Source organism: Neopelma chrysocephalum, unplaced genomic scaffold, assembly GCF_003984885.1.
Source record: "Neopelma chrysocephalum unplaced genomic scaffold, ASM398488v2 Primary Assembly neopelma1_45, whole genome shotgun sequence".
Taxonomy (NCBI): Eukaryota; Metazoa; Chordata; class Aves; order Passeriformes; family Pipridae; genus Neopelma; species Neopelma chrysocephalum.
The window spans coordinates 20,437,027-20,464,316 of record NW_020897704.1 but is presented as its reverse complement, the minus strand read 5'-3'; the positions used below and the strand labels follow the sequence as shown (position 1 = coordinate 20,464,316).

The window sequence follows — 27,290 nt, the reverse complement described above, 5'->3', positions numbered from 1 at the left end:
GAGCCGTGCAGGCTCACAGGTTTGGGGGGCTGGCACTTCATGCTGGAGATGTGTGGGAGGTTCTGCTTCCTCAGAGATCCTCTGGTCCTGTTAGCTGCAAGGAAGAGATTGCTTTAGTGCACTGCTGAGACTCAAAAGCTTACCAGATTTTTGGGCTATGTCATTTCACCATCACTATCATGATTTCAAGTTGCCTGGGAAAATTATTAGGGCTGGTAGGTAGTGGTGAACCCTCTCTAGCTTCCCTTAGGTCACTGCCCATGGCGTGGGAATGCTGTTGCTGAGGGATGCCAGAAGCACACACCGATCTTCAAACACCTCTGCTGTTCATCCTCCTGACCCGTGGGTGCATGTCTTGCCTCTGGTTAGTTTGCATCAAGCCACAGAATGGAATCATTAAGGTTGGAAGAGCCCTCCAAGGTTGAGTCCATCCATTAACCCAGCACTGCCAGGTCCACCACTGAACCATGTCTCTAAGCACCACGTCTGCTTTTGAGCACTTGCAGGGACAGTGATTCCACCACTACCCTGGGAAGGTCCTTTGGCTTTTTTCAGCTTTAGACTGGCAAATGCTGAGGGTCCTTTAGGATTTTTTTGACTGCTTTTGCAGTGAAGGTGGGTGCAGGTTGCACATGTGTATCAGCTCAGCTCTGCTGGTTAATGGAACCTCTCTAATTCTCTTTGCAGTAAAACGATTTAAGGAACCAAAGGCAGAGAGGCGTCCCTGGAGGATATGGTGAGATTTTTCATTTGAAGCTTGAAAAGACCATATATATAATATTATTTTCTCTTATACTAACAATCTTCTAGGCCTCTGGTGTATCCTGCTTGACACTTAGTTGTGAAATGAAATGTTCTGCTGCTGCTTCCCAAGGAAATCTCCATAAAGTAGCCGGTGCTCCCTAGAAATAAAATTCCCTGCCCAGCTCTTTCAGAAAAGCTTTTTTTACTGTAGGTGACTGAACCAAGAGTTATGGTCCCCTCCAGTCTGCTGGCACACCTGCACCTGGGCTGTCTCCCAGACAGGGTCAGATTTTGTTCTTAAATTCAGTTAATCCCTTTGGTATCCCCTGACCCAGCTCAGACATAGACCAGCAGCAGGTTTGACTGTGTGCTGATGTGAGGTAGCTGGGAATTGCTGTTGGCTTCAGACACCTCTACAAAGCACCTCTGTATCGCAGGATTTAGGGGCTACTGAGAGGTGTGGGTGGGATCAGCACGTGGTCAGGCTGGCTTGGCAGCAGGAGCTACCAGCCAGTGTGAGTGATGAGAAACCTGCCAGTCACCTGGCAGTTTGGTTCTGTATCTAAAATAACTTCAAAATTCAATCCAGTTCTCTGTATACAGGTGCAAAACTTTGTAAGTAGCTGAACACCTTCCCTGCACCTACTGTTGGCTGGAAAAGCTGAGGCTGAGCTGGAGGGTGAACTGCCCTTTGCTGCAGCAGATCTGCAAGGCTGAACTGCTGTGTGCTGAAGTGGGATTTATTTTTTTAAGTATTTGGAGCTGGCCAAACAGCTGTTTTTACAGCACATATAACATTTTGGGCACCAGGAATGCATCCTGGAGGAAAGCAGATCCATGTGGGCCCTTCACTGTGTGACTGCTCTGCTGCTGGGCTTCAGGGCACAAATCTCTTCGCCTTTTTGTTTTCTCCAGGTTTTATGATACCTCCAAGCAAGCAATAGGTGCCCTGTTCATCCACTTTGCCAATGTTTTCCTGTCAGATCTCACTGAAGAGGACCCTTGCTCTCTGTAAGTACACAAGGCACTTGCATTCATGGCCTACATCTGTCAAAGGAAGAAGCATGTTGGGAAGGATCACACATGGTGGAAACCTTGGGATAAACGCTGCTGAGCTTATTTTTGGGGTCTGAGTTGTCTGGTTTGCAGTCTGCTGGTCCTGCTTGGGGGATTTCTAAGCCAGACTTCAGACTTAATGTAGAAGTGTCACCTTTACTTCAGCCACTTTGCAGCTATAAATTTCGTTTCAGATTGAACCTCGTCTCATTTTAAGAAACTCCTCTAGGCTTCAAAATGCTGCTGAAAACCTTCTGGTCTGTCTCCTTTTTATGTATTAAAGTGCTTCACCTTGGTATGTTTCTTTAAGCAGACACAAGTTTGGCTGGGGCTACATAAAACCTCTAAAATGATGTATTGTTGTTTTTTTAAACAGACACTGTTTTAAAAGAAACCCTTTCATGCTTATGCTGTGCCCTTTGGGTGTGTTGTTTATTTTTAATGTGTGTTTTATGTTTCCCTGTGCTGCCTGACTTGTCATCCTGAACCAGGCAGCTTAAAAGCCTCCAGCCCTCTCCCTGGGCTTTGAGGCTCATACACTACATGTCCTGCCCAGTATAAACCACCAGAGCCTCATGTTTGTATTGAATACTCTGATTTCAGCAGCTGGAAACTGTAAAAAGCTAGTCTGAGCCTTTGGATGTAGAAAAACTTAATGTTATGCGCTCAAAGTGCATATCAAAAGCAGATTGTTGTTTTCAGTTTCTTGATTCAGAGGCAGTATTAAATTCTGGAAAAGGAAATGTTCATTTCTGCAGCTCTGTGCTTGGCATTTTCTTCATGCTGCAGAAATCTGGCAGAAAATATTGCAATAATGGAAAACTGCACAAAAAACATTAACCTCAGATTTATTTTTTTTTCCCTCTGGTGTTCATTAAAATACCAAGCCCTGGATTAAATCTTGAACCCTCCAAATCCCCAGAAGGTCCATGTGGGTCTCCTGCCTCTGGTGCTCTGTCCAGTGTCACTTAAACAACCAAAGCTGCCAAGCAAACCTGTCAAGCCCAGATATCCTGGTAGGGATGGGTTCAGCTCCTGGGTCTGCAGTGGGGACCCTGAACTCAAGGCTTTTGGGGACCTCAGTGTGGCTGCTGCTGAGCCAGTGCTCATCACCTCTCCCAAAACCTGCCTCTGTCTCTGGTTGTAGGAGCCTCTTGCAGGTGCTCAGTAAAATGGACATTTTGCCTCTTCTACTCCCCCCAGTTTGTAGAGCAGCTGTGGTGTCCAAAAAGCTGCCATTTTCTTGTATGAAATTCCAGAACAGTTTTGTTTCCCCTGAAGCTTGGAATTTTGTCCTAATAAGAAAAAAAAGATGCTGCAAATGAATAGCATCCTATTTTGAGGGTAACTTTTAAGCAGGTCTAGCCCAGGAAGTATTTAATGCTATATGAATAAATGAGCAATGCCACAGAGCTGATGGAGCCTGCTCCTTTCTCTCCTAAACAGGCTTTTAAACTAAAAAATTGCTGGTAAGGCTACAGAAAAAATCCAATAAAAGAGAAAGGAAGGAAGGTTGGACAGTTAAGTGCAGTTATTGAAACTCTTGGGGGTTTTTATTGATTCCCATATTGAAATTAAATATTTTGAATAAGACTTAAGGACACAACTGAAACCTGAATTTCCTTCTGCTTTTAGCTACCTTATTAATTTCATCCTTGATGCCACGCTGGGGATGCTGCTGATCTGGCTGGGTGTGAAAGTTGTCTCCTGGATCGTGCAGCACAAGAAATACACCTACTTGGTCTTTGGAGAGTATGGTAGGTGTCAGCTGCTCCACACAAAGGTGGCTGGGTTGTGTTCCCAGCTGGGAATGGGGAGAAGAAAATGGCAGGAACTACATTTTGGGGCTAAAACATGTGAGCCTTCTGTTACCAAGGAGCTCCTAGAGTGTGGTGTTAAATGCTGGGACATCACGAGGTCATGGGTAACTCTTGCCTTGCTAAGCACACTTTTGAGTGTAACAGGTTGGTGGTGAAAGGCTGAATGTTTCTTTGAGTGGATAATATATCCCAGGGCATGCATAGGATAAATTAGGATGTTTGGGGGTAGTGGTGGTGACTTTTGTGGGGTTCTTTCATGGGTTTTTCCCCTGCCTCTCCTTTCAGAACGTGAAATTGTCCTTGCATTTCCCTTGAGCTGTAATAGGCATCAGCCAGGCACAGTGTGGCCCCAAAACTGAGTTCCCAAGTCTGGCCTCTCTCTTCTTAAATTCCTGCCTTGAGATGGGAGAAGCATCAGAAAAGCTCCTCTCAGTCAGCCCCACTAGAGGGTAGCAGTTCCCTTCTGAAAGAGCAGAGCCAGCTTCCAGGAGGGTGTAGCTTCTCTGGCTTCAGGAAAGGGAAAAATTAACCCTTTGTAACTGTTTTACATTACATCTAATATACAAATGAATTCAGTCTTACATGAGAAAATACATCTTATTCATACAAATTGCATTCTCGCCTTAATAATTGAGTCTGTCCTGAAGTTAGTCTTGTTCCTTTGTATTTTTAGTAGCTGGTCTGATAACTGAGCTGGTGAAACTTGGATCAAACTAGGATTAGGTTGGAGGCCCTACTGACTTGTGAACTTAGCTCACAGTCAGCACATGTAAATGGATCATGGCAGAGGGTGAAGGGAATGGTTGGGTTTGTGAGATAGCAGGAGCAGCTACAGACTGGGAATGAGATGACAACAGATGAGTTGAAATGATAAGATGTGGCAGGGCCAGTCCTTCTCAAAGCTGAGAGTGGCTTTAAACACTTCATTGATCTCCAGAGCAGGTTCAGCATCCTGACAGCAGGCATTTGGTGGGGACTATCTTTTTTTTATTTTCCCTAATGGCTCCTCCTTTATTATAAAGTCACTCAGATGAGGCAGCAGAAGAATCCAGATATTCTCGGTTCAGGGACCGGCATTTTCCCCCTTTTGAGCAACAAGGGCTGGAAAATCAACCACAGCCATCCCAGGGCACAGCTCGAGCTCCACGTGCCACGTCTGCAGTTGAGCAGCAGCAAGGAAACATTAAAAGTGTATTGGCAGAGCAGTGATGAACTTCTGTTGAGCTGCAGCTGGCCCCTCATTAAGGCTGGCTTAGACTACAGAAACCGCTCATTCCTCTGAGAAAATCTTGCTTTCATTAGTAGAAAATAAGTTTCTGCTGTTGCTTGAATTTGGTTCTTGAAGTGGGGGATTAAATGTCTCATCCACCAAATGGAGTTTTTGGTGCAGGTCTCTGGCCAGAGTGACCACAATGGAAAAGTTAGGTGGGAGCCAAGTGGCATGTCCAGGGCAATCCTGTTGCAGGGCTGGGGAAGGAAGACACTGCTATTCTCATCTCGGGTGTTAAGTAACTTCCAAACCAGTTTGGAAGATGCTTGTAAACTTTGTACACTTTGATTCAGGCTCCAGGAATATGATTCATTTTCTGGGCTAATTGCTGTACCAGACTCGACGTTGCTTCCTCAGTTCCCCTGAGAAGCAAAAGTGTCTCTTGCAGTCCTGCAGAGGAGGAAGGGCAGAAAGCCAGGGAAGCACCAAATCTGTGTTGCAAACAGCAGTCAGTGCCATTGCTCTAAACATCAGGAGAGAAGGGTTGTGTCTTTGGCCAGTACAGCCAGGACCCACCTTCCTGCATCAGCTTGGAGCAAAAAAAATCTGTTGTAGCTGCATCCTTGCAGCTTGTGGCTGCATCCCTGCAGCTGATGCAGACCACTGCAGATATCCTGAGGTTTGGGCTCCAGCAGCCCCTCCTGCTCTGTTTGGTTGGTACACTTGCCTCCACAGCCCCAGGAGGTTCTCCCTGTGTGACTGCAAGGCCTTAATGGAGAAGCAAAAAAGAATGGGGAAGGAAAGCACCTAAATCCACGCTGCTATTTTAAGCATCCAGCTGCCCAGAATTGTTTAGAAAAATCAATTACTTCCATGTTTCTAAAAACCCAGAAACAGTCATTGTGAGATCAACCTCTCTTGTGCTTGAGCTCGTGGCCAAACACTGCTGCAGCCAGGAACGGCCTGTTTTATAGCTAGTGCAGAATCAAAGGCTCCTGTATGCTTGTGTTCTTCCATCTTTGCCCAAAAGATCTTCATTACTCTCTGAGCTGCCTCTAAGCACAGGAAATTGCATTTTAAAAGGTGCTGCGTCTTCTAAGGTTGCTTGGCTCCTAAGATCAAAGATTGGAGAGGTGTATTCTTGGTACAAGTGAGCTTTGGGAAATGGTGGTTGCCTTACATACGCTCAAAGCTACAAACTCCCATCCCTGGAAGCATTCAAGGCCAGGTTGGATGGGGCTCTGAGCAACCTGATCTAGTGGAAGGTGTCCCTGCCCATGGCAGGGGGATCGGAACTGGATGATTTTTTTTTAAGGTTCTTTCCAACCTTGACCATTCTATGATGATTCTGTGGAACTCCACAAATACTCTGTGCACCATTGCTGTAGCAGGTCATGGCTGTAGGTGCTCTCCGTGTAGGGAACCTCTGCAGGGAGGAGAACAAAGCAGAGTTTAAGCTTCAAAGGACATGAGAAATGGATACCAGAGGTCTTGGAGGTGCTTCTGGGCCTATACAGGCTGAGCAGGGGAAGTGCTGGCTGTAGTCAGAGTGTGCAGATCAAGGCTGTTCCAGCCTTCTCCTTCCCCCATTCCCACGGCAGTGAGCAGCTTCCTAGAGGGAACCTCTGGATGGCTGCAGTGTCCTGGTGTTTTAGTTGTCTAATAACTCTCAAGCATTACTTTAGGAATACTCCAGTAAATGCTGTGAATTTGCATTGAGAGAGAGTTTTTGCAATGTGCAAGTAAATTTTTCTAGAGGAGCATTAAGGAATTGGGGGGATAAAAAGAGAGTGTTCTCACTGGACAGTGCCTCTCTGGATGCCCATCTGGATGTTGACTTGTGTGGGACTGTGGTTGTGGTCACTTAGCTGAGCCTGATGCTCTGTGCTCATTCAGAGTCTGGAAATGGAAAGGCATGTTCCTTGGAGGCCTTTAAAGTCTGTTTAGTGGCTTGTTGAACTCTGCTGGTCAAACTTAGTTCTAGGAGAATATGCTCTGTGCCAGCTGCTGAGTTTAACTGAGGACCTGTGTAGGCTGCTCTTGGCCCTGTGGTGATGTTGTACAAAATTTCCATAACACATATTCCCACGTCCTGGAGCAGCCAAGGGAGCTGGCTGCTAATGCCTGAGGAAATACAGCTGAAAATAGCTCTAACCTGAGAGGCTGTCCTGTCCTTAGCCTGCTTGGCCTTTCCACCCCTAAGACTGGGAGTGGGAAAGTAAGGAAAGGACTGAGGGTCATCTTCAAATGGTAGAGTGTGTGGTCAGGTCCCTTGCTCTGAGCAGGGGTGCAAAGCTTTGGAACTCCTGGATTTTGATGGCAGCAGCAGTGTTTACCCCACTGCAGTGATTCCACTGGTGTGACACTGCAAACTGGGGACAGATTCCAACTATTCACTCGCTTTTCTCCAGTTCAGCACTGCAACAGGTTGCCCAGAGGAGTTGTGGATGTCCCATCCCTGGAAGTGCTGAAAGCCAGGCTGGATGGGGCTCTGAGCAACCTGATCTAGTGGAAAGTGTCCCTGCCCATGGGGTGCCTTCCAACCCACACCATTCTATGATTCAGTCGTTTTGGTTCAGGTGCAAAACTTGCCAGAGAGGGTCTGTGGTGTCCACCAGACCTGTCTGGGTGCTCTGGTGTATCAGGTGCCCATCTCTGAAAGTCTGTTCTTGCCCTCCAAGTGAGCACTTCATGCAATTCAGATATTTCCTGCTATTTCTTACTTTCCTCTGTACTTGGCACTGATAATTAAATCCCTTGGTTTTGGAGGTACCATTTGAGTATCTCTTTAAAAGTTTTTACTGACTTTTTCTATCCCCACCTTGCCACCCAGTACAACTTTCAGTGCTTTTAAATATTCGCCTTTCCTCAAAACCCCTGAACCCTCTGCTTTGGCTGTGGTTAAGCTTTTTGCTACCTGCTCCATGCACACACAGTCCCCAAAAGACTGTAAATAAAGCTGTCTGGCAGTAACATGTGGGCTGTGCTGACAGCTTGGTGCATTAGGCAGCTGGATTAAAACTAATCCTGTTGTGTGGTAACAGCTCAAATACCTCAAGCAGTGCTGCTTTTGCTCTGCCAGCATTTGGGCTCCCACGCACAAGTGGAATATATGAAACGTGTCTGTGTGAGGTTCCTGCAGGCTCCAGTGGTCCTTGGGCTGCTCCAAGAAAGTTTTGCTGATGGTGGGGAGCACCAGCAATGTTCTGGAGGAGGACAGTCAAAATTCAGTGTGTGCATCCTTTGGGATGAAGGTGAAGGAGGATATTAATTTCTCTCAGGGTGGGAGATGGTTGTAAGGAGGTTTTAGCAAAGGGTGTTCATTAAGCTGAAAGGAGAGGCTTGTGGTAGACTCAGTGTCTATCCATGGTCCTACCTTCCAGCTACGACAAGGGACAAGAAACTGGGAGGGCTCAAAGAGAGTGTGATACATATAATCTCCTAACAGGTATGATATGGAGCCTGCAAAGATGCTTTGGACCAGTTCCCCACTCTCTTACAAGGAAAAGGAAGCTCTGAACACAGTGAGAAGGAAGACATCTATTTTATTTTAGTTTATTTTTTAGCCTCCAAGTAGCAGATTCATTTTTGCTGGCTGGCAGCGTGGTCTGGCAGAAAGTCTTGTACACTTCCTGTAAAAAGAATCCCTTCCCATCCACGGAGCAGGGCGCTTCTGGACAACGCTTCATCCATTAAAGACATCAAGTTGTATCTGAGGATGCCTCTGACTACCTTGCTGTAGGAAGCCAGCACCTACATGAGATGTGTGGTCAGCTGGGATCAGCTCAACCCTTCCAGCCTTGCTTCCTTACTGTGGAAGGAGGAGGTGTGTCCGTGTGTCTTGTGGGCTTGTCCAGGGACCACACCAAAGGCTCCGTTTTCCCTGATGAGATGCCAGAAAATATTGACTTTCATGTTCCTGGCATCATTCAAAGTTAGATGCATTAGTGGTGAGTTAGACCTGGATGATGGACATTGAGGTGGATCAGTGGTCCTGGGATGACTCCAAACCTGCTGTGGTAAGAAGGAGACATTTCATTCCATGGTGAAGAAAAAACAACCCACTGTCTCTTTATAGCTAAAGTTCTTGCAGCCCTTGGGCCATGCTACTGTTTCATTTTCATCTTTGTCTTGAGTTATCTTGGTACAGAGCAGCTTCCTGTCCTTGGAAGACCAAGATGCAGTAAAAGCTTTGGAGGCACTCTCACATCTCCCTGTCAAGGGTGGAATTGAAGTCCTGTCTAAATCTGTTCTCCAGGATGGGTTCCTCTGTGGAAGTATCTCATCCCATAGTCCAAAACCAAAGCTCAGAATGGAAAAGGAGAAGGAACAGTTGGATTTGGTGATCTTGGAGGTCTTTTTCGACCTAAATGATTCTATGATTGTAGGAAGAGGTTGCAAAACACTGACAATTTTGAGCTGCTTAAGGTGATAGAGCAGGTGGCCTCTTTGTGGGTCTGTGAGTCTCTTTCCATATCCTTCCACTGGACATGTAAGCAGTGCTGATGTCCAGCTGTGGAGAAGATTCACAGCATCATCTAGAGGTGATATAGAAAAGGCCAGAGTGAGAAATATTCATATTTGAAGCTCTGGAAGGATGGATGTGGCTTTGACAAGGTGGGATGTGGTGGGTAAGGGGTGCAGGCCTGTTCTGTTTGGTAGTGCAGGCTCACTGTACCAGTTACACTTGGCCAGTAAAGCTGGCCTAACTGGGGCTGACCTTTGGTCTTGGAGAACTGGGGTTCACATGGAGGGATCTTGCACTGTAAATGCTGTTCTTCAGCAAAGAAGGTTTTCTGAAGGAAACCTCAAGAAAACTCACAAGCAATTTGATGGCTTTCTTGTGAACTAAAAATGAAGGGAAAGTTTTTGGGTTGAGAGGCTGTTTAATCTTGACTACACAGGCAAGTCCATGCCTAGGGTGGGTTAAGCAGCAGGTTGTCTTTTACAGTGTCTGTATATCAGCCTGCTTGGCCAAAACCTGCCTCAGGCTGTCTAGTACACAGTATGCAAACCTAAGAACCACAGTCCACTGTTGGGATGATGGATGGATGGTAGTGGCCTCCTATCCCTGAAAGGGTGTGAGGGGGCAGGTATTTGGCAGAGATCTCAAACTCACTGCTGCTTTTTGGGCAAGCTCAGGTGACAGAGGGAGCTGTTCCACAAGTGCCAGTGCAGAAGAGCCAACTTGCAAAGGCTGCTGTGGCTGTTAGTCCTGTCCCCCCACAGGGGACACAGCACAGCTGACAACACAGAGCAAAAGGGAGAGAGTTCAAATGCGGGAAGGACACAATGGATGTGCTTGTTTTCCTGATTTGTTTGTACTTGGAGCTCTGGTGGGTGATGGCAGTGTGGGGGTTTGTGGGAGAATTGGTTGGCCTTGGGGTATGGGGCAAAAAGGTTCGCTGTACCTGGGCCAAAGGCAGCCAGGCACCCGAGTCTATCAGGAGAGGATTTCTGGAGGATCAAAACCTCTCTCACACCGGCCTTTGGCTGCCAGCTGCCTGTAACACTGCTCCCATCTCCTCACAGACCACCCATTAAGCTGTTGCTGGCCAGGGAGCGGAGACGTGTGCTTTCCAAAATCCTCTGTGGGCTCTGCTGGTTGTCCTTGCACGTAACCTTCCTATCTCCCTCTTCCTGCCCTCCCTCTGTGTGGTTGCCTGCTGGTTTGGCTCTCTCTGCTTGCTGTCCTCATCTCTGCACCCTTGGCTTCCCAGTCCTTCCCTCTGCTCTCCTTTGCTTCCTTTTCAATTGTGGCTTGAGCAGTTAAAAAGTTGAGGTGTGAAGTGATCCTTTGGAGATCTCTGGCGTGGAGGTGCTACCTGGAGGACTCTACTTTCTGGCTGTAACTTTGCAACAAGGCAGATATTTTGGTACATTGCTAACAAATGAAAAAATAGGGACAAATATACGTGTAAACCTGTTTTGCACGTGCTGGGAAGCAGATCCCCATAAAGCTGGTGCTTGGTTGGATGCCAGCTCTTACTAAATCCTGATATGTGCTGCTGGTTTTTATAGCCAGAGATTTGCATAGTGGTGTGGATAAATGCAGCGTGCTGGCGTGGTCTTCCCCTGCCACATCTCAAAGAGAATTGTGCTGTAGAAAAGTGGGGCAGAGCTCCCAGCCTGCTGCCATCTGACCACGTTGAGCGTTGGCATCTCGGTGCCAACTGCACGGGTTCCTTTGAGCAGATGGAATTCCAAATTCCGGCCTGATTATGCTGGAAACTAGTGTTGCCAGGGGTTATCTTTATTTTTAAGTGGTAAGAGGAAATGCTGCAGGTTTCCTAAGGCAGATACTGTGGCTCGGTTTTGCAGACCTGAGATATTCTGAGGAGCCTGGGAAGATGATAAGCTGCTGGCAGGGCTCTTACAGGGAGCTGAAGCAAGCACATGTAATAGATATGGTACCATTATTGTTGTTAACAATACAAATATGCTTTTCCTTATTACTTGGTGAGTACCCCACTGGAAACATTCATATTTAATTAGCATTGATTCTTTTTGAGTGAGTTGCTTTAAAACCTGGGGCGATGGAGCCCCTGTCTCTTGCTCAGACAGTATCACATAACCAGCCCTTCACTTCATCAGCAAAATAAAATAATTCTGTTCAGGACTGAAAAGTTATGCTTCTTGTAGTGAAAATGGTGACCTGAAACTTTCAAACTGTTCCTGGTGACTCTGTGGGTAAGGCTTGGCAGGGAGCAAATTGCAGGTGATGTCTTTAATGATTTATTTGATTTTTACTTTATTTTATAGAGGAGTGTACAGATTACTGACTGGTCCTTGTAGAGAGGAGAGTCAGTCCAGGAATGGCTTGTCTTGGGCATTGCTGTTGGGATTAGCTTTAATTCAGAAGGGTTTATCAATCTGCCATTCTGCTCAAAATGCTGCAGGATTTTGTGAGCTACTCCCATGTGGTTCTTATCTACTGGAAGGGTGAGGGAAGAGTCAGGGGGACCCACCTCTGTGGACTTTTCTAGACTTGTTGATATGAAGATAAATGAAATCTTTGTTCCTTGTGAAAGGTAAGCAAGGAAAGGGGCAAAGCAAATTACTAATGCCCCAAGGCAGCACATGCTTCTAAAGAACAATTTGAATAGGATGCTGAGGTTTCTGAGCTTTCAGGCTTTCCCTCTATAAAGGATTTAGGTGGTCTGTGCTTTGAGGAGAGGCAAAGCAGGCCTTCCTCCCCTCAAATCCCTGTATCCATCCAGATAAACACCATGGGGAGAATATTGGGAATGCCCATCAGTGGCTGAAGGAGAGCTAAAAACCGTGCATCTCCAAGGCTGTGAAGGAGATAATATTTTTTATCCAAATCAAGATACATAAAAGTTGATTCAGTTGTCTTAGAGTTACCAGGAATGGCTTTTCCATTAAGCAGTTATGGAGAGACCACACTGTGGCCCTTGAGCATCCAGAAGGTCTGCAAGTAATATAGTTTCTGGATAAACACAGGGAATTTCAGGTGTTCAGGCAGAGCCAGAGCTGTATTTCTTTCCTTTTACAGAAACTTCTCTTTTAGGATACGTGTAGGGCTCTTGCTCCAGCAAAACCATTGATCTGGGAAGGACAGGGAATGGGAGAGGAGATGCAAGGCAAGGGTTTTTGGTGGTGGTTTTCTCCTCTTGGTGGATTTCAGAGGCAGGTTGGTGGAAAGGAGAGCAGGACAGGAGACAGATAAATACACTTAGTATTAGCATCTTCTGGGTATGTAGGTAGGACTTTTTGAGGCATATCTGAAATTTGATACTTGCTTGCCCTTCAGACTAACCAGAGGTCTGGTTAATTGTCATCTCCATTTCTGAATCAGCCCCAAAAGGGGTAGAAAAAGAGAATCAGCCTCTAGAACAGAAGGCCAGTGGTGGTAGTGGTACATGTTGTGTCTTGTGATGGAGACCTCGCTTGCTTTTAGTCAAGTTTGCTAAATTTTCTCTAATACAAATCAGATGTACCTTTTTTTTTTTTTCCCAACAACTGGAAAGATTTGAACTTGTATCTTAGTATGTTTTGGTCTTCAGTGGAGTAGTGGCTTGTAGACCCAGCAGCAACACCAAACCCTTCTACCCCAGGCATGTGCTTCTACAACTATAGGTAGAAATTCTTTCCACTGATTTTAAATTTGGTATTGACTATTTCTCTTCCTGCAAAACTTGCAGTATGGAAACACTTCCCTCTCCCTAAAATCAGCTCAGGTGTCAAGGATGAGGCAACTTTTCTGCAAGGCTGTCTCTTCCTGTCCTCTGATCCAGATTTAATGTGTTGTTTTTCCAGGTGACCCTCCACAGGCTGCTGCCTGGATTGGCCAGTGTATCCTCTACTTGCTGATAATGGTTTTTGAGAAGACTGTGATTAGCCTTGTCCTGCTTATCCCTGGTTGGACAAAGGTAAGCTGTATTTTTCTAGCTGCAGCTGTTGTGGTTTGCCTCTTGTCAGCCTTGCCTGATTCTCATTATCATAGGCCTTTAATCCTTAGGACTTGTTGACAACCCTCTCTAATAATTAGCTATTACTTAAGTTTTGGGAAACATGACTTTCATAATGGTTTGGGTTGTGATACATTCTCTTACTAGTCAAAAGCTTGTGGAATAAGATGATGCTTTAATTTTCTTTCCCCTTCTTGGAAGGATGGAGTGGGCTGGGCTGGCAGCTGAGCTACTTCAGTTCTGCCAGAGGATTTCTACATTATCCTGTCAAGTCAGTCCATCTTGGTGTTTTGTGATCCTGTGCCTAAACTAAGGGGACTCTTAGAGATTGATTTGTAAAGAAGTCTCCACGTAACATGTTGTGCTTCTCCCTCAGCTACTCCCATATGGTAGTTGATGCAATGGTAATTGTGTTGATCATGAGTTTCTCTTTTAAAAAAATGATAGGCTGTGGCAAGTAGGTGTGATGGGTGTAAAACCCAATTCTGGGAGTCAGTGGGTAACTCCAGTTTGGAGTACACTTACACATAGTGCCTGGTACCTCACAGACTGATGTGACTTGACTGAAGATTTACAGTGATCTGGGAACGCTTATCTGTTCCAATTTAGGGCTTGTCCTTCAAACCCAGTAGCCTACAGTGCTCACACTTGGATGTGAACATGTTCAGTAGCACACACTGCTGGATCCAGAGATGCTGCTGGAATCCTCTCCATGATTATCTTGTGTGGCTGGTGTCCTTGTTCTGCAGCTAGGCTCCAGAGAGCCAAGGGAAGTCCCACCAGTTGCCATGGATAGTTACACTGAAAGACTCACAGTACTTATTTCTGTACAAAATCATGTGTTTGGCAGCTGGGCTAAGGAGTCTTTCTAAGAGCAGCACTGAAGCTAAGGTTGCAGAGCCCTGGCTGGGGGAGTGCTGGTGGAAGAAGGCAGTCAATATAATGTTCAAATAATGCTTCTAAATTTTCTCCTCTGCAGCTTCAGCAGATCCTCCTGGGTTACATCCCAAACCCCCAGCTGGAGCTCGTCCTGGTGATGCTTGTTGTGCCTTTCATAGTCAATGTAAGTGGTGCCCCTCCAAGTGCTGGGTGGGCTGGTTTGGAAATCAGGGTCCACCCCCAAGGGGAGTGGGCACAGGGACTGGCTTGGGGAGAGCCTTGAAGGGGCTGGGAGGGGGTGGACGGGAGTGGAAACAAGTATATCTGTCACTACTGCCCTGCCATGGTCTCTGTTCCAAATTTCTGTCCCTCTGTCTAACCTCCTGGATGGCTGATTCTTCACCTCTTTGAATAACGCTGGGACTTGTTAGCTGAAGGCTCATCTCAGCAACAGACTGCAGGCACAGGGATGCCCCCAAACCCTTTAAGCTCCTTGTGACCTTGGTAACCTGCCAATCCATCCACTTGGCTGGACTTCAGCTTGTGTTACAGCAAGGCAAAGTGTTCAGGTTACACAGAACTTTTGTTCTTCTCAGAACTAGTTTGGCAAAACCTCTTGAAAGCTCAGCTGTTTCATGGTTTCCCTGATTGTGGGTAATCATTGATGTTAGACAGTTCCTGCTAAGATGGGAAATGAGAACAAGGTATTAACACTCATGCTCCTTGGATAGGTAGTGACTCAGACTCTGTGCTCATACCATGAACATTGCAATGGATGCACCATTGAAAAAGTTGGGGTTTCCAGCCTCTCTCCAACACTCCAGGTGGCATTTCCTGATTTGAAAGCAGATTCTGGTCCTCAAAGAACTGACAAGGGATGTGTGCGGGCAGATGAACCTTGAATGAAGCTTGGTTCAGTGGTTATTTTCTGGTGGAAACTTGGCCTATCGTGGTCTTTTTTCCTCTGGGTCTTCAACAACTATGGAATCAATAGGATTTGTATGAGAAGGGACCTCAGGAATTTGACTCATTCAACCCCCATGGACCCAATTGATGCAGTGTTGATTTAGATATGCAGTCAATCAAGGCTGGACATCTGGAGAAACCAAAAGGAGAAGAAATATCTGTAATTGAATGACTTTGTATTTTGGTCTTTGCAATCTATTCATGTAACTTCTTTCTCCCCAAGGCCATTATGTTCTGGGTTGTGGACAGCTTGATCATGAGGAAACATAAGCAGAAGGACACCCTAGACATCAATGGATCCATAGAAACTCCTCGGGTTAGGAGGACAGAGGAATCTCAGGTAAGACCAAAGATGCAAACCCATGTTTGAGACCAAACTGCGAACTTGTGGGATGGTCTGTGTGCTTTACAGAGACAGTACAATGTACCATCATGTTCTCCAGACCTGGGGTGGTGCTTCATGAATGAGGGTGATGACCCTGTGAAGTCAAATGAACTCTTATCTAACCATCAGCAGTGTCACAGCCCGTGAAGTTTTGCTGAAATATTGCCCTGACTGATGACAGTGTCTTGGGGGGGAGAATGAGCTGACTCTTACACTGACCTGTGTGGGCTGACTGAAACTGGTGTGTATCTGCACTGTCACTCTCAACTTCCCCATATTTAGTTGTAATTAATCTTGGCTGAGAAGGGCTTGCTTTCCTCACTGTGATTGATAGCATCCATTTTTTAGAAGACAAGGCCTAGCTGGGAATCTTGTTTTTGTCAGCATCTGGTATTTTTTCAGCCAGATGGTGGTCCATTAGCTGGAGGAAGCTGTATTTTGTGTAGTCTGAGCTTGACACTTCATAGTTGTGGTGGGGGAGGAAATGCTGCAGTTCCAGCAGACTTGTCCAAAAGTCAGTAAGAAGCAGACACCACCTACCCACCAAACCACACATGATTAACAAGAGCAGAGACCACTGCGTTAGTCCCTGGGATGAATTCCCTTCCTTCCCCTGGCACCCAGACCTGGTTTCATTGTGTTCTGTGCATGACTCCTGATATCCTGCAGCTCGCTGGCGAGACTTGCGGAGATAAGATAATTCCTGGCAATCTCAGACTGGCTCCTGGAGTAGCTTCTGCAGAGGAATTTAGGATGAACAGAAATAGCTCTTGCTCTCTGAGAGCTCTTTCATAAAGAGTACCTCAGCTCTTGTGCTGATGGGTGGGTTGGACAGTTACTGGTGACAACAAAGCACATACAGAGGTAATAATGTTTTCACAGTGTGCTTGGCAGCCTGCGCAGCAGCCAAGGCTTCTCTGTCCCAAGGGTGTAGTGGGGAAGTGGCCACTGCTCATGAGGATGCAGTGTCAGAGGAATCCTCCCTCTGGCAGGGAGAACAGGCAGATGTGAGCAGCTGTTGAGACAAGTGAGTCACTTCTCCTGGCCCTGCCTCCAGATTATCACCAGTGACCTCGCCAGGCTGTAACTGTTTAAGACCTGCTGTGCTGCCTGGATGTGCTGGTGTGTTCCTGAAGGTTTAAGATCAGTTAAAATCACACCAGCTCAGAAGCGAAGGTAAGGAGGTGACATCTCTAGTTGAGACACCAACCTCCTTTCCTGCCTTTTGAACCTAAACTTGCTGCATTTAGTTCCATTTAGTGGCTGCTGTGGATACACAGAGGGTGTTGCAGTTACTAGTCCTTCATGGAAATGGAGCTGGACCTCTGCCTTGTTCCACTGGAGCAGGGGGAAAGCATTTTGTGACCTCTAGCTCAGTTTTGGATAACCTGAAGGGGAGATCCTGTTTATTTCCAGAAGCTAGGAAAGACTCTGGCAGCTCAGCCAAGACAGGTTTTTTCAGGTTGACAGAAACAGTTCTAACTTTCTTTCAAAGGCTTTTGTGATCTTCTGAGTACATGACTACTTTTTTCAGGCAAATTTTTGCTGAGATCTTCAATGACCAGGTTATTTGTCCATCCTGAAATCCTCTGATCTGTCACTGCAGAGGAGCTGCCAGGGAGACCATTTTTTACCTGGGGCAGTCTGCAGGGATTGCTTCCTCTCTGCTCAGGCATGTTCCTGTGCCTCTGGCCCGACAAATAGTTTGGGCAGAGGAGGAAGTTAATGAAGAAATACAGCAGTGGGTGACCTGTTTTCCAGCTCTTTCTTGGCACTGGGCCTTGAGGTATAGCCATAGACTCGTGCTTCATGTGTCAGCTTCTTAAGCTGTGAATTAAAGATCATGTTGGCTGGCTGAGCCCTGCACCTGGATCGACTGGAATTTAGGCTTGAAAGCAGAAAATGAGCATTTGCTGGGCTTGTTGCTGCTAATAACCTGTTTCAGTGGGGGAATTTCTCCTCTCCCTGCTGCCCAGTGGAGGAGGAAGGGGGGCTGAGCAGTGTCTGTGTGTGGGGCAGGGCTGGCTGAGGGTCATGTGTCCCACGGTTTATCAGGGTTCATCAGAGCTGTCTCTCAGCAGGCGCCACCAGCTCCTCATCACGCTGCAGGCTTGAATTTCAGCCCTCTGCCTGTCTCACCAATGGAGTGTCATTATTTTCACTCCAACCAGCAGTTTGTGTTTGCAAAAGGAGGGGTGGGGAGATAGGAAGGAGAATGGAAAGTGGGGGCTGAAGTTAACCTGTTAAAAACCCACACTGAGTATTTTCTGTAGGGAGAGCAGGAAAACTCAGCTTTGTCCTTGGCTTGGTTGACCAGCTGGGCAGCAGGAAGAAACCCACCAACCAGCAATCCTGCCTCTGGTGTCATGTACTGACTCTGTGGCTGCAGAGCAGACCAGAGAAGTGGCAGCCTCTGCTGGGCTTTAAGGCTGCTCTGGTGAGCCAGAGAGTGGGCTCTTGCTTATAATGGAGCAAATGATGAGCTTTTTTTTGCACTGAAACCCTGAAAGGGACAAATTCCCTTCTATGGTTGGAAGAGTTTCATCTTCCTTTCCTTTCTTCCTTCTATGTGAGTCTTAAGCTTTGCGTTGTTTCAGACTTGTGCCCTGCCTTGTAAATGTTCGTGGAGTCCTTCTTTTGCCCTCTTGTGAGATAGAAAAATATCTTTCTTGAGTGCCAGTCTGCATCCAGTGCTGTTCAGGCTGAGGAAATGCATTCATCTGCAAGGCCCTTGTTTCGGCTTTGTATGTGTCCTGCCCTTGACCCAAGTCTCTTTTCCCTTGCCCTTGCAAGTCCCAATAAACTTTAGATCTTATCAGTGATTTCTTTGTTTCCTCAACTCAGGAAAACAAGTCAGTTTTAATAATGTTTTATTTGATCTTTTTTGAGTTTGTTTTTTTTTTTCTTGTTGTTGGTTCTTTTTTTTTCCCCAAGGGAGGTGGATGAGTTTCTGTTCCTTTCCTGAAGGCTTACATTTTCAGAGACAAGCCTTAAAGCAAAAGTCTAATACTTTAAGTTTGGGAGGAAAGCTAATACTAATACATGGGGACCTGCCTTTGGTCAGCATGGAGTTCAGCACCTGTCCTAATTCCCTTCATAGGAGCTGTGACTTTTGATAGTCACTAGAGGGAAGATGCTGATAAATGCCTATACAATGCTGCTTGCTTTTAAATATTGCAGAATATTCCAAGAGCAAGTTTGATTTGGCTGTTGCTCAGCTGAGCTGATTTTTAATTAGCTTAAACTCGTGGTGAACTCAGGTACCTGGTCCTTACAGGGAAGATAAATAAAGGTGGGCATAGAGTTGCCTTTGGAAGGAAACCATCCCACCTGCCAGTCCTGCTGAGTTGTAGCAACTCACCTAAGCTCAGATCCTCTGAGGAGGATGGTGGGATGGATGGTCACTACCTCTTGGCATTGGAATAGACTGCCCAGGGAAGTGGTGGAGTCACCATCTCTGTAAGTGTTCAAAAGGCTGGTGGATGTGGCACTTGGGGATATGGTTTAGTGGTAGACTTGGCAGTGCTGGGTTAATGGTTGGGTCTTTTCCAACCCTAATGGTTCTGTGTTTCTACACCAGGCTGGTGGAGCTTTGGGCAAGCAGGTTTCCATGGTTAGTGGGGAAGGGGTCCCAGAGCTGCTTTGTTTTACAGCCTGTGCCACAGTTCCTCTCTTCTTCTGCCACTAAGGTGGTTTGGTTATCCAAAAGGATGGAGTACTAAACCAGTAGCATACTGGTATGCAGTACTGAACCAGTGGGCAGCATCTTCTCCTGGCCAGGAGGGATTGGCAACATGTGTGGGCAGCCCTGTTTCAGTAGTGTGACCCATGTTTTGGAAGCTGCTGGCTGCCTGGTGTGGGGAGAAATGTGGGAAGTATTTGGGGACTGCTGAGTGAGACAGCAGCACATTGTCCTGGGACCGGGACACCACAGCCCATTCCCAGCTGTGCCATGGACCCGCTGTGATCCTGACCTGGACACATCTGCAGGGGAAGAGCCTTGTCCAAGTTGTGCTGAAAACTCCCAAATTGGATTTAGGCTTGAAAATTACATCTGAGGGGATGTCCCGTGACTGCCACAGCAATGAGGTGCCATCTTGTCATGGTGCTCTCCCAGGGAATTGTGGAAAGGTTACTGGAGACTGTTGGCTCGTGCAGCTTCCTGCAAGTGTGTGGTGGGCAGGTAGCAGCCTGAAGGGGTCTGAATGCACAACACTCAGTGCCTGCCCCATCTCCATCCATGCTTGGCTGCAAGGGGATTTGAGTTTTCCACTGAAACCCACCCAAATCACCAGTTCATTAGGCCCCACAACCAGCCTGTTGCAGCCTGTCAGCAAAGTGAGCTTATGATGCTGTGTGTGACTAATTACCCACCCATTTTCTCAGGTTCAACAGCACCACAATATTAATACGATAAACAGAGGAAGTCTTCACGTGAGAGAGATGGAAACTTTCCAGTGTGTGTGTCTTGAACTAAAAAACAATTCCTTGAGACCAGTGGAGGGGGGGGGGACAACAAGAGAGCTTAATCCTGTCTACTGCTGTCCTTTGAGTGCCTGACTGTGAGGATAACAACATGGGATGGAGGGGCTGGAGTGTGCGTGAGGGTGGGGAGGAGGAAACCTTCCCCTGCGGCTCTTCTGCTCCTTTGAAGTCACTGACTCATTGGAGTTTTGTGTTTCCTGTTTAGTGGTTTTGTTGCTGTGGTGACTGGCCCTGTGGTGCTGCCTGAGTGCTGACGAGTGGAGGGCACGTGAATTCACAGCTGTGCGTGGGGATAGACAGAGATAAGAGTAATTCCCCCATGCTCCTGTTTGCCCTGGGAATACTGGGCTCTGGGACTGGTTGAGCTGTTGGGGATGTTCTGTGTGTGTGTGCACTGGGCTGAAAGCCCATTTCCCGTCCCTTGTGCCTTTGAGCTGGAAGGCTGTTCAGTCATGCACAGGGAGACTTCATAGTGACAGTACGGCTTCTCTTGCCCAAACTTGAGTGTTTGAGAAAAGGAGAAAGGGGTAGGATAGGGTTGAGCAAACAATCTGGTCTGGAGCAGGAGTCTGATGAGGAGAAGCTGAAGGAATTGGAGGTGGTGTAGCCTGGAGTAAAGGAGGCTCAGGAGGGACCTTATTCCTCTCTACAACTATCCTAAATGAGGTTGTAGCCAGGTGGGGGTCAGTCTCTTATCCCACGAAACAAGTGATAGGACAAGAAGGAACAGCCTCAAGTTGCACCAGAGGAGGTTTAGATTGGATAGTAAGGAAAATTTCTTTACTGAAAGGATGGTCAGGCACTGGAACAGGCTTCCCAGGAAAGTGGTGGAATCACCATCCCTGGAAGTGTTCAGAAAACCTGTAGATGTGATGCTCAGCGCTCGTGAGGCCACACCTGGAGTGCTGTGTCCAGTTCTGGGCCCCTCAGTTCAGGAAGGATATTGAGGTGCTGGAGCAGGTCCAGAGAAGAGCAACAAGGCTGGTGAAGGGACTGGAGCACAAGTGCTGTGAGGAGAGGCTGAGGGAGCTGGGGCTGTTCAGCCTGGAGAGGAGGAGGCTCAGGGGAGACCTCCTCACTCTCTACAACTGACAGGAGGTTGTAGCCAGGTGGGGGTTGGTCTCTTCTCCCAGGCAGCTGTCAGCAAGACAAGAGGACACGGTCTTAAGCTGTGCCAGGGGAGGTTTAGGTTGGATATTAGGAAGAAATTCTTTACAGAGAGGGTAATCAGGCATTGGAATGGGCTGCCCAGGGAAGTGGTGGACTCTCCATCCCTGGAGGTTTTTAAGATGAGACTGGATGTGGCATCAATGCCATGGTTTAGTAACCATGGTGGTAGTGGATCAAGGGTTGGACTTGATGATCTCAGAGGTCCCTTCCAACCTGGCTGATTCTATGGTTCTGTGGTTTAGTGGTGGACTCAGCAGTCCTGGGTTAAGGGTTGGACTCAGTCTTTCAACCTTGATGATTCAATGATTCTAATCAGTCAAGCCATGAATGTTACCCTTGCAAACTGCTGGCTGGGTGTTGGGTTTCAGCTCTTCTGCAGTCAGTGCAGCCACTGCCTTTCTCCTCTCCCAGATGATGTGGCTGGAGGATGCCTGCACATGGCTCCATCTGCATCATGCAGATGCTCTGGGCTGATGGCAGTTGGCTCAAAACAGCCCGTGGTAGCTTTAAGTGTGGAATTGGCTCCTGAGAGTGAGGTGTCCCTGGGGGCAAAGGACAGCCTTCTGGTCCTGCAGCAAACTGAGCTTTCTTACCTGGAGAGGTACCTGTGAGAGGTGTCAGTGCTCTGTTTTGGCTCCCACAGTCCAGACTGGGCCAGGAGCCTCTGTGCCAGGTAGAAATAAGGTGCTACCAGGTTTAGGACATCACTTCTAAGCTTGCTGGCCATGGCTGAAGCTAACCCTGTAGCTCTGCTTGCTCTTCTGGCTGAGCTCTGGAGATGACAAGCAGCTGGGGGCCTGGGAAAAGGTCTACATGTGGTACAGCTGTTCACAAAATATGTGGCCTTGGTTTTTTACATCTCCACTGAGGCTGTAGCCTGGCCTTAACATCCGTGTCTATGTGTGAGTCCTGTCCCATAGGGAACAGAGCCTTTAGCTGCCTGTTCTGCTCTTCAGGAGGGGGTTGGGTCACCACATCATCATGGTGTCTGTGCCCAGATCTTTTTGTCTGTTGTTGGAAAGATGGTCTGGATGACCCTGAGACCTTACCCATCTGCCAGAGAGGATTGGATCTGGCAGCAGACCCCTCCAGGGGTGCTTGATCCCTTCAGCAAGCAGCATTGAGAAGATCTGAGAACTTGCGCTCCATCAACATCTGTCTGTTCTCCTTTCTAGGTGTTGCTCTCTCCAGACATGGATTTTGATCAGTCTGAAAGCGACCAGGACACTTCAGGACTCCATGGAACCAACCAGAAGATGAAGCAGCCCAGCTATCAAGTGGTCATCTGACAACACCGGGACAAGGGAGGTGGAGGAAGGAGCAGCACTGTGATCCTTGGGCTGGCCAAGGAAGGACAGGGTGGGGAATGCTAGTTGATCCCTATGGATCTGCAGAGATCCTTTTGCCTGCCTCGTCTAGACCTGTCCTGCAGTTGTTTTTGGGATGTTATCCGTGCATCCTGTACAGGCTTGAGCAGTATCTGCTTTCCCTGTGTTCCCCTAATCTGTACACACGCAGGCATGTTGAGGTTGGGGTATGAGTATTTACTTTTCCTGGCTGGCCAGCTGGGTGTGACTTTTTTTTGTCAAGGCTAGAGAAAGAAATCAAGATTGTTTGCTTTTTTTATAGAAAAAAAAAAGACTATTCTCTGTTACCTGAACTGTGACACTTTTTATATGCACAATACTCAAATAATTGGTTTGCAATATGTATTTAAATGTCTTGAATTGGGAAGATTGTCTCAGTGGATCTGATTCTTTTTTACTGTTTTATAAGGAATACAATAAATATTTGACCTAAAATTGCCTCATAAATGAAATGACTTCATGTGCTCAATATTCTCTGCAAAACCTTAATGCTGTGAAGAGGAGGAAGGGGGGGCTGTTGAAATCTTTCCTGACCAGGGAGGATTGTCTTTCTGCAGCAGGGCTGTCCTAGTAAAGCTGCACATGAAGAGCAGAGCCACAGTGCTTGGTTTCTGTAGATGAGTTGTATGAGCTGCTTCAGTGGAAAGACCTGGTGCATCAACAGACCCGGAGATGGATCCCAGTTGCCACCTTACAAGTGAGTGTTTACTGAAAGTTGACTCCTTTTTACCTGGTGTAAAATAAACATATGAAATCTCTGCAGGACCCGATTCAAACTGGATGTGCACTGTTAACTGAAGCCCTATTAGCCAGCCCTGGTTTTCTGGGGGTAAGGGAATGGCCTTGGATAGGACTGCTGCAGGAGAAGACCCTGGGTCATCCCAGGTCTGGCACTTTTTGTTTCAAGTGTGAAGTGCAGGGCTTTGCCCTTCCTCTCCTGTTAACGTACTGTATTTGTCTGTAAACACAAAAATGCAAAACACTTTGCAGCTGTCCTGGGGAGGGAGTGAGTACAGGAACAGCTGCATAAGCCACCCCCAGGGTGGGTGCAGATACACAGCTGTGGTGAGACCCACACAGAGTCCAAAGGGTGGATATTCCTCAGAGCAGGGCCTGACCCAGGATCCACTGAACTGAACTGGTATCCCTAGTTGAGCCATAGACAGCTTTGCTTATTGCAAGGCAGTCCCCATAAGTGATGGGTGGGATTGATCTTTTATTTTCCTGTTTTCCTTTGCATTTGCCCAAGAAAACACTCCTTATTAAGGAGTAGAAAATAAAGGATTTGGATTTTCTAACTTAGATGGATTTAGACTTTTAAAGGCTGAGCTCTAGCGTGTGAAGATATTTGGTGGGGATTTTTTGGGGTTTGGTTTGTTGTTTTTTTTTTTCCTTAACTTCAAAGTAGTTTAGAAGCCTTAGATGCAAATCAAAGCCTTGCATGCCCTTCAGTGAACTAGACACGCTTGGCTACACTTGCAGCTGTGCAGCTTTATAATGTTTTTCTGGAAATTAAGTTCTTTTTGTTTTTCTTTCTTAATGAAGGGTCAAAATCCTACTTTTCCTGGCACATCAAAAGGTTTTTGGAACACATGGCACACAGCCCTCTGAATAGATCATTTGTATTGCTTAGGGAAATTGGTTTCACAATGCAACTTCTGCTTGTCTGGAGAGTTCTGCTCTGCTAAGGGCTGGAGTAAGTCCTGTGCTGTGTCAGGTCTTGACTGGAAATAGATTAAAACAGCCTCCCTATTTGAAAGTTGCTCTGTTTTGAGGTGTACTGGTATTGGGGGATTTGTTCTTGCTATAGGGCTGCACAGTGCAATGCTGCAGCACGTGGAGAGTGCAGATTTGGCCACAGCCAAGTCTTTGTCCTAAAATAGAGGTGAGCGACACGGTCTTCATCTTAGCCCATAGTTCAGGCTGCCTGAGAAAGTTCACAGTAGGCAATAGCAGGGCAAGGAAGATGAGAAAGGTTGTCCCTCTCAAGTGTTGTGTAGTCAGTGCTGTTTCAGCAACCCTAAGTTCAGGAGTCCCGTTCCCTTCTCTGAAATGATGGTGTGCAGTTGTTTCCATTGCACTGCACAGTGGTTGCTCAGCCTCATTCCTGAGCTGTCTGAGCAATGTGCAGTCTGTGGCTGTGTCACTGCAAAACCAAGTGGTGTGTGACACTGTTGGAGATGAGAACAAATGCATGTCTGTATGTGCAGCGGGAGCACAAACTGTTTTCCCATGTCCTAGGCTACTGTATTTAAAGCCTGGATCAGTCTATGTGGTTAAATTCTTATTTTACTTCACTCAACACACTTGTTGCTTTCTACCAAGTATATGGAGGCTGAAAAACATCATTGACCTCTAATTTTCCATTGAAATTACTTTGGCTCCCAACCTATTGTGAGTGATTCTTTCAGCCATCTGGAAACACGAGCTTGTCCAGCAGCATAAAACATACATAACCTCAGCTTCAGAGTTGTTTTATCTTTGCCAAATGAAAGCGTCACTGCAGCATTCACTGTAAAATATTTATTGTGAAATGGATAACTGGAGCCTTAATTAGAACTTGAGTATATTGCTCCAGGTGCTTCAGATCGCTGAGAAGTTGGACTTGATCATTGTTATCTTCAGGCCCTGAAAGAAATATGTTTCCTTGGCAGGAGGAGGAGTAAAGATGCACCTGAATCATTAGCAGTAAGTGTGTGTGTGTGTGTATGTATGTATATATATATTATATACATATCTATATACAGGAGAGGAGAGCCCAAGACAACTGCTCCCCTTAGCAATATGATTGAACAGCAAAATGTGTGAGGAAAGGAAAGATTTCAAAATCTCTTTTCAGTAAGGACAGTATGAAGACACCTGCTGAACCCTGGACTGTATAGAAATTCACTGCCACTATCCTGTTCCCCCCTGCCAGTGAAATGGGAGGTTGTTTGGATATGGGCTATAGGTGATCTTCCTGCTGTCTTCTTGGGTGGAGAAGTCATTTACAGACGTTCTTTCTCATCTCATTTCTGGCCCGTGAGCCCACTGCAGAGCATTAAACATCTTTCATTATTCCACACTCAGCTCTCCTGCAAGGGAGAACCGAAGGCAAGACCTTCAGCACAGTCCTATTTCTCAAGATAGCTGGGCCCAAAGCAGTAGTTTTTTATCCTTTATGTTTTGTTCCAAAGTATGAGCCTTGGCAGGAGTTTTGTACTATAAAGATCTTCCAGAGTGCAATTAAATCTTGCTGGTTGCTTTTGGCTGTTTCCCTCTTCCAGGCAGGACATGGTGTGAATAAGAAACCATGCTTGCCACCTGCTCTGCTGCCACGGTCTAGTAGCACTAACTAGTTGCTCAAGCAACTGGAAAATCACCACCCCACCCCCAGCAGCTGGATCTCCTACAGCAACACTATGATTTAATTGTTAAATATGCAAAAAATCAGTCAAGATTGAATCTATTTCTGCAGGTCTCTGTCAACTCTGTTTTCTCCTCACACATGGATATAATTTAATTTCTGGAGATGCTTCTACACCGTCCCTCCTTCCTTTCAGTTCTGAAAAGACAGAGCATACATAAGCTCAGTTTGGCCTTGCCATGTAAATGTCTTTGTGGTTGTCAAGTCCTCTTTGGACAAGTTCTCTACTAGAATGCCCCTGTGACTGATCTATAGCATTGCTCAGTGATGCCTCACTTTAAAATAGACCACAGCCTTGCAGTTTGGGTCTGGAGTTTTCTTTGCAGAGCAGCACCACCTGCAGTGGGGGTGGCTGGCAGACCCTTCTGTAACCTCCTGCTGCCAAATTCCTGCAGCGTAAGGAAGGAGAAAGGAGCCAGGGGAAACCGGGATGAAATTTTTTGGTTTTTTACAATTTGGAATAAATAAAGACTTCCTCCCTGATTAGAAAAGCAGCTAGAAACATCTAGTCTAAATTGAAGAGACTGCTTTGTAGGCTCATAAGCTGTTGTGGGTTCTGGTTCATCATCCCTTGGAGAATTTAAATCTTTGCTAAGCAGAAGTGATGAGATGCTCAAGGACGTGGCAGGTCTGTTGGAAGCTCGTGGTGGAACTTTGTTTCTCTTGGGAGTCAAGACTCAAGAAATCACTAACCCTGCAATGATATTTAAACTGAATTACATTGAATTCCGTTGAATTAGCTGCTCCATGGAATGGGAGCCTGCACCACTCCTGTTGCTGCTGAAGGCTGGAGGTGCTTTTTAAGCACTCAGGCTGTGCCCTGAGACAGCAATAAACCACATGAAGGTTTTCACCACTGTTTTAAGAGTCTGTAGTGGTTCAGGGAAACTCATGCTTGGTGATAAATCCAGACCTCATCCCACTAACCAGGAAAGCAATACCCTCCTGTGGCCTGTTTATTTAAGGCTTTGGCTTTGTTATCTGTTTGATGCTAGGGAGTCACTGCAGATGATTATCCACCCACCTCTTCTCTCTCTCTTCTTTCCCCAGGGACCAAGGTTGGAGCAGGTGCTCCAAGTCACTTCTTTGCAAAGCATATCACCTCAATAGGCACTGTGCTGTATGACCTCTGCCTCTCATGGGGTGACTCACCGGCCTCTTGGGTGTATTGCACAGATCCCTGCACGGGTTTACTCAAAAGTCAGCAGCTCTCTGCTCTGTCCAAGTGCTGGCCCATTTCTCCCTCCCTTCCCCCTGGGAGATCACCAGTCATGCCTTTAACCATGTCCTCGACCCTCCCTCCCAACCTCCTTGTTCTTCAGGAATTTGATGAACAGTGTTCATCTAGCATGAAAGAGAGAGACAGCTGA

General features: G+C 46.7%; 1 protein-coding gene across 1 annotated transcript in view; it reads left to right on the top strand.

Annotated features, from left to right (window-relative positions):
- Positions 1 to 22,961, top strand: part of LOC113965553 (store-operated calcium entry regulator STIMATE-like) — a 33,326-nt gene extending 10,365 nt beyond the window's left edge. Inside the window, exons 2-8 of the mRNA XM_027679105.1 lie at positions 688 to 736; positions 1,660 to 1,755; positions 3,436 to 3,557; positions 13,111 to 13,223; positions 14,242 to 14,325; positions 15,331 to 15,447; positions 22,323 to 22,961. Of these exons, the coding sequence (XP_027534906.1) occupies positions 688 to 736; positions 1,660 to 1,755; positions 3,436 to 3,557; positions 13,111 to 13,223; positions 14,242 to 14,325; positions 15,331 to 15,447; positions 22,323 to 22,436 (695 nt within the window). The 3' untranslated portion in view covers positions 22,437 to 22,961. The remainder of the gene's footprint in view (positions 1 to 687; positions 737 to 1,659; positions 1,756 to 3,435; positions 3,558 to 13,110; positions 13,224 to 14,241; positions 14,326 to 15,330; positions 15,448 to 22,322) is intronic.
- The last annotated feature ends 4,329 nt before the right edge of the window (positions 22,962 to 27,290 follow it).